A 7,078-nucleotide genomic window follows, 5' to 3' on the forward strand; every position below is an offset into this window, starting at 1 on the left:
AGGCACTCTGCATAGCTCTTTTTCTCCCTAACAAAAATCCTACAAACAAGAATAATAGAAAGAATTAGGTTCAATGAATGAGAAAAAACCAAAAGAGAAAAATATTGAATTGAAATCTATCTTAGAAAGCAAATAAATTTAAATCTTGGCTGCCTCAAGGTAGTGCAAACATTTATGGTCGGTTGTGAAGGAACTCTTATACAAGAGTACCTCTGAGCGGAAGCAGATCTTTCCAAACCATTGTGACAGAATTTCCACATTTACATTCACACATACAGATATGCATTAACATTACAAAATTACCGGTGTGCTTAGAGATAAACAAACGAAAGAAAAAGGAACTTACCAGTTGAAGACTCTCTTCACAGCAAAACTCGCTCTCTCCACGAACGGAAGCTCTCGCTCTCACTAGAATGTCAAGCAATCGTTCGGCAACACCCCGGTCCTCTACCACGAATGACTTCACACAAACAGCTGAAAGATGGGGACGACACCACCACTTAGAGCCCTTAGTATTCTCGGAGTGACAATCCAAAGAGTGGGCTTTGTTTGGATTTGGTAGAGAGGAGGAGGACCAGAGATTTTATACAACGATCAAGCAAGTGGGAGAAGGAAATGACTATCGTATAGCCAAGATGCTTAATCGTTTAGGCGAAGTACACGATTTTTTAGGAAAAGCTAGACGATCGTCTATACGATTGTTTATTAAAGCTTGGGCGCTAAGCGATCGTTTAGAAGAAGGTAAGCGAATGTTTAGAAAAGCGCGAGCGAGTGTAAGCAATCGGGCAGTAGATACAAGCTATCGTATAGGCTCTGAATTACTAAGTGATCAAATGTAAAACACTCCATGAGCTATTAACCGTGTTTTTCTCCAAATGAAAACAATTTTCATTTTATTCATTAGTTACGAAAACCGAATTGGAACTTCCCACTAATGTATGGTTACAGAGAAAATGCCAGACAATTATGTCAAAACTGTCCAATTAATAAAATAATAAATATAATCATATTATATTCATAACCTATAGTTTCATATCATATATCAACCATAGTGTTTTCTCTTCTACTAGATATAAATCATATTTATATCCAATTTCCTCCAATGAATGTATCTCATATATAAAGTCAATTATATCATATACAATTAACAAGTTCAATCATATCATATATAAACGAACTCCCTTTTGTCAATTTGAACGTTTAAAACTGATCAACTTGTATCCAAGCTACCAAGGGGACCTTATGGACCTATGGCTTGAAGCTCCAATGATACGTGAATAGCTGACTAAACTCTTTAGCCACGAGATCCACCATCCGTTAACTGCCAGACATTCCATTAAAGACCGATAGCTGAACTCTTTTTACCACAGATATACTTCTGTGTCCATCGAATATAACCAATCATGAGTACGATAACCTTTCACAGATGCTCGTAAGTACAGCTGGACCAATTTACCATTTTGCCCCTATAGTTACATCTTACTCTTTAAGTATGACTGATCCCTCTAATGAACAATACAACATAGTCCTACTATGTGTGGACACCTCTCAGGTCATGAGAAGGTGTGTGGCGTCATATCGTTCAAGCCCCGGGATCAGTCCTTAAGGGAGCAATCTATCTACTTACCCTTCCTTCGAGAAATGAGTGAATTTCATCTTGTGTAGTTGAGTTCCCAGCTCCCAAATCAGAAGAATCCCCAAAGTGGTAGGTTTGAGTCGGCGACCTGGCCACTCGCACCCATGAAAATCAAAGGACCACCTTCAATGGCAGGAGTTCCCAACTAACTCAGGATTGAAGTCATGTTACCTATGGTCATCCTAGTGAAGTCTCTATCATCAACGACGTTATATAACGAGACATTAACACTTCGTGGTTAGGTCTTATACAATCTATTTGTATAGGATGCCTCCACTCGCATGTCCCCACAGGAATGATCAGGATCAGACCATCTGTGACAAGTCACAACACTTGTAACTATTCCGCAAAGTAGGTCACATTCGTAGCATTACCAGGATAAGGTTTCCTTCCTATATCCATATACTACAGTCCATTTTGGTTGTCTCTTAAGACATGATCCGCTTGTATGTCACCACATACATGCTTAAGTTATATAATGACAACCAGGGATTTTAGTTTATTGGTTTGTGGTAAAGAAAATAAAACATCCAATGTGCAAAGTCAAGAAGTGAAGTAAATATAATATATTATACATCACAAGCGTTCGTACAAACTGTTTACAAACTACAGGACACAAGACTTTAGGGCATCATCCCCAATAGGTTGCTCGACCGTGATGGCTCGTTTCAAATGTAGGCCGGCGAGTCCAATTGGTAGGCAATGTCAAAGCAATCTAAAAACTCATAGTCATGGAAGACCTTTAACCTGTGACCATTAACTTTGATGACTTTTCCTGTCTCAAGATTAACAATGTCTACTACACCATAAGGATAAACATAAGAAACATCAAAGGGTCCACTCCACTTGGACTGAAGTTTACTAGGCATAAATTTCAATCGAGAGTTATAAAGGAATACCTTTTTCCCTACCTGAAACTCCTTGGGTGCAAGCATCTTGTCGTGAAGGTCCTTTGCTCTTTGCTTATAAATTAAGGAATTATCAAAACAATTTAACCACAGCTCTTCCAACTCCTGAAGGTGTAACAGTCTGGCCTCCCTAGCTACCTCTAAGTCCCAGTTACACTTCTTAATAGCTCAATAAGCCCTGTACTGGATTTCAACTGGAAGATGCCATGCCTTACCATAAACCATCCGGTAAGGGGACATTCCAATAGGAGTTTTGAAAGTTGTTCTGTAGTACCATAGAGCGTCATCAAACTGGAGGCTTCAATCCTTTCTTCCTAGGTTGACCAGCTTTTCCAAAATTGTCTTACTTCCCTGTTGGACACCTTCGCCTGCCCATTGGTTTGAGGGTGGTATGAGGTGGCAATACGATGTTGGACATCGTACTTCTTCAATAGGAATGCAATGACTCTATTGCAAAAGTGTGATCTCTGATCGCTGATGATTGCTTTAGGGAAGCCAAATCTGCTAAGAATGTTAGTCTTCAAAAAACCTACAACCACTTTACCATCATCAGTAACTGTGGCCTTTTCTTCCACCCATTTGGACGTAGTTCACTACCAATAAAATATATTTGTACCCATAAGAAGAATGAAAAGGTCCCATAAAGTCAATCCTCCAAACATCAAACATCTTACCAAAAAGTATAGGGAATTGTGGCATCTCATTCCTATGGGACAACCCTCCAAATTTCTAACACCGCTCACAAGTTTTGAAAACAAAATATGCATCCCTAAATAGTGTGTCCCAATATAAACCAGAATTTAAGACTTTTTTGGCATGGGACTAAAGTGCCCTCCACATGCATGCTTATGACAAAATTCAAGAACAGAAAAGAACTCATCATTAGAGACACGCTTCCTAACTACCTGAACTGAACAAAACTTCCATAGAATAGGATCCTCCTAAACATAATATTTTGAGTCACTTTTAATTTTATCTTGCCTATATTTGTTCATACCAGCCGGGAACTTACTAGTAGTCAAGTAATTCACAATGTCAGCTTACTAGGGAGTCATAGAAATACCACATGCCTGCATCAAAGTGTGGTCAAGGAAGTCTCCATCAGAATTGAGGCAACCTCCCTTTGCTATAATCCTATTCAGGTGATTGACAATGACATTCTCGCATCCTTTTCTGTCTTGGAGTTTTAGGTTGAACTCCTTAAGGAGAAGAACCCACCTCAATAATCTAGGCTTCAACTCCTTCTTTGACATTAGGTAGCGTAGAGCTGCATGGTTAGAAAAAAGAGTAACTTCAGATCCCAAAATATAAGAGTGAAATTTTTCTAAAGCAAAAATAACAGCTAAAATCTCATTTTCTGTCGTGGTGTAGCTGCACTGAGCTAGTTTGAGGGTCTTTGAAGATAGTAGATGATGTGATGTTTCTTATCAATCTACTGCCCCAACATTGCTCCCACAGTATGATCACTCGCATCGCACATGATCTCAAAGGGAAGGTCCCAACAAAAAGCCTGAATAGCTGGAGTGCATGACAAGGCATTCTTTAGCACATCAAAACTTTTCATACATTCGTCATTAAAATCAAAGACCACATCCTTTTGGAGAAGGGAGGTCATAGGTTGAGTAATCTTACTGAAATCTTTAATGAACCTGCGATAAAAACCTACATGACCAAGAAACGAACGAACCTCCCTCACATTTGTGGGGTAAGGGAGCTTAGCAATAACATAAATTTTAGAAGGATCTACCTATATGCCATGCTTAGATACTATATGTCTTAAAACTATGCTACGCGAGGCCATGAAATGACACTTTTCAAAATCCAGAACAAGGTTAGACTCAATGCATTTTTCTAGCACCCTAGACAAATTAGACAGACAATCAGCAAATGAGTCTCCATATATGGTAAAGTCATCCATAAAAACCTCCATGCATTTTTCAATATACTCAGAAAATATAGACATCATACAGTGCTAAAAGGTGTCGGGACCGTTACATAGTCCAAATGGCATTCTTTTGAAAGCGAAGGTGCTATAAGGACATGTAAATGTCGTGTTTTGTTGGTCCTCTTGATTTATCGAGATCTGATAGAAACCCGAAAAACCATTGAGAAAACAGAAGAAGGGCTTTCCAGCAAGACTTTTAAGCATCTGATAAAAAAACGGAATGGGGAAGTGGTCCTTTCTAGTTATAACATTTAATTTCCTAAAATCTATACATATCCTCCACTCATTATGGACCCTAACAGGAATCAAACTACCCTCATCATTTTTAACCACAATAATACCCGTTTTCTTAGGCACTACATGAATAGGACTGACCCATTCACTATCAGGGATAAGATAGATAATACCTGCATCCAAGAGTTTAAAGACCTCTTTCATAACTACCTTATTCAAGACAAGATTCAGACGTCGTTGCACCTGTCGACAAGGCTTATCTCCATCTTCCAAAGAGATTCAATGCATGCATAAAACGGGACCAATACCTTTAATGTCGGTCAACGTCCATCCAATGGCCATTTTATATTTCCGCAGTACCTCAACCAGCTGCTTTTCTTGTGCCTCAGTTAGGTGCTTGGAGATAATAATAGGCAAGGTCTCAGCTTCCCTTAGATAGGCATACTTTAAGTAGTTTGGGAGCTTCTTCAGCTCCAATTTAGATGCCTGCAAAATAGAAGGAAACACCTTGTCAAAAGATTCAACATCAGAACATGAGGGCATACTTATCGGCTCTATCATGGATAAGATGGCAAGCTCTCCAAGTGGTATTAAATCTCCTAAGTCATCTTCATCGTCATCATAAACTTTTCATATAACCTCTTGCTCAAGAGAGTCAAACACATCAATCTGGCACAAAGAGTGTACTTGCCCTATGGTGGAAGTTTTCATAGAATTGAAAATATTAAACTTGACCAACTCACCATCGAACTCCACAGACAAAGTGCCTTCATCTACATCAATCTTAGTCTTAGCCGTCTTTATAAAAGGTTGCCCAAGCAAGATTGATGCAAATGAGATGGATGTGGGCTCTTCTATCTTAAGAATATAGAAATCGGCAGGAAAAAGCAACTCATTGACCTGAACTAGGACATCTTCTATGACTCCCAATAGGTGAATAAAGGACCTATCTGCTAATTGTATGACAACTCCAGTTTCAGTTAAGTTATTTAATTTTAATTCTTGATAAATTGAATAAGGCATAACATTTATTGATGCACCCAAATCTAACATGGCCCTATCAATTTTATTTTTGCCTATGATGCAAAAGAGAGAAAACATACCTGGATTCTTCTGTTTTTCTAGTAAGTTTTTCTATAGGATAGCATATACGGATTAACTTATCACCATTCTCTCTTTTTCCTTGGCTTGTCTTTTCCTCGTGCAAAGCTCCTTACAAAATTGGCATATTTGGGGATTTGCTTGACGGCATCGAGGAGAGGAATATTTATCTCAACCCTTTTAAACATCTCCAAAAGCTCATTGTCCTTGTCTGCAACAATTTCCTTTGGCCTAACAAGCCTGGAAGGAAAAAGGGCTTTAGGTTCATATGCATCTAAAGGGGGATAAGGGTGAGAAGATACTCCCTGTTTATTTTGTGGTGGCAAAACGGTCTTATCTGAAGAAGGAATTTCTGGTTTCTCCAATTCTGGCTCTTTCACTACCTCAACAGGTGGCTCCAACTCCTTGCTACTCCTCAATGTGATTGCACTAACATTCTCTCTAAGCATTGACTCGGGTTGTGATGAAATTTTACCAGACTGTCTCTCCAATTTACTCAAAAAGGTGGCTAAATATGAGACTTAGGTCCCCAAAGCTTCAATGGCTTTCCATGTATCTTGTTGAAAGTGCTGTGTATCCTATTGAAATTTAAAAGAGTTGTTAGCAAGACTTTTAAAAATGTCTTCCAAGGACATACCAGAACCAGACGAACCTCCATGATTAGGTTAGGCCTGCTCATTCTGTCCTCCCCATTTGAAGTTTAGGTGGTCTCTCCACTCAAGATTGTAGGTCTGACTAAATAGGTCCCGCCATCTGTTTTTTCCATTATAATTATAGCCTCCAACAACATTCACCTCAGGAATTGCTCATTGCAGAGCACTTGGGCAAACTTCAGTTGAATGATCAGTTCTTGACATACTTGGCAAACGGCAGCGAGCTATCCAATCTCCACTTTTGCAACAGTTTCACAACATAAACTAAGTTAGATATTTCTTTCTTGAGTTTACTTACCTCATTGGTGGACTTTACACTGACTACAGCTCTAGTTCTAAACTATTAACTAAGGCTCCTCCTACAGCTGCATCTATGCTGCTTTTGTCAGTCTGCATCAGTCCCTCATAAAAGTACTGAATCAAGAGTTGGTTTGAGATATGATGATGGGGGAACTTGGCACATATCTTTTTGAATCGTTCCCAATACTCATGAAGGGTCTTTCCATTGAACTGTATGATGCTGTAAATTTCCTTTCTGATGCTAGCAGCTCGGGATGTTGGAAAGAATTTCTCCAAGAACTGTATCTGTAGTTCTTCCCAA

The 7,078-nt window shown here is 39.1% G+C and overlaps 1 protein-coding gene across 1 annotated transcript; it reads right to left on the bottom strand.

The window, feature by feature from the left end:
- Positions 1–2,304: 2,304 nt before the first annotated feature.
- On the bottom strand, positions 2,305–6,273 carry LOC150034364 (uncharacterized). Its single transcript, XM_090316692.1, has 6 exons — positions 5,941–6,273; positions 5,363–5,581; positions 5,032–5,209; positions 4,762–4,896; positions 3,615–3,811; positions 2,305–2,598 (listed from the first exon to the last, which is right to left on the bottom strand). The coding sequence occupies exons 1-6, from the start codon at positions 6,271–6,273 to the stop codon at positions 2,305–2,307; spliced, it is 1,356 nt and encodes a 451-aa protein (XP_090172818.1).
- Positions 6,274–7,078: the final 805 nt, after the last annotated feature.

The sequence above is a fragment of the Benincasa hispida genome, chromosome 8 (genome assembly GCF_027475165.1).
Source record: "Benincasa hispida cultivar pf3 chromosome 8, pf3_genome.v1.1, whole genome shotgun sequence".
In the NCBI taxonomy this organism is placed as follows: domain Eukaryota; kingdom Viridiplantae; phylum Streptophyta; class Magnoliopsida; order Cucurbitales; family Cucurbitaceae; genus Benincasa; species Benincasa hispida.

Coding starts and splice junctions, on each gene's coding strand:
- LOC150034364 (XM_090316692.1), bottom strand. CDS start 6,273: ATGCTTAGAGAGAATGTTAGTGCAATCACATTGAGGAGTAGCAAGGAG. Junction 5,210..5,362: donor TTGACTCTCTTGAGCAAGAG/GTTATATGAAAA, acceptor TCTATTTTGCAG/GCATCTAAATTGGAGCTGAA. Junction 3,812..4,761: donor CCATAATGAGTGGAGGATAT/GTATAGATTTTA, acceptor CTAACCATGCAG/CTCTACGCTACCTAATGTCA.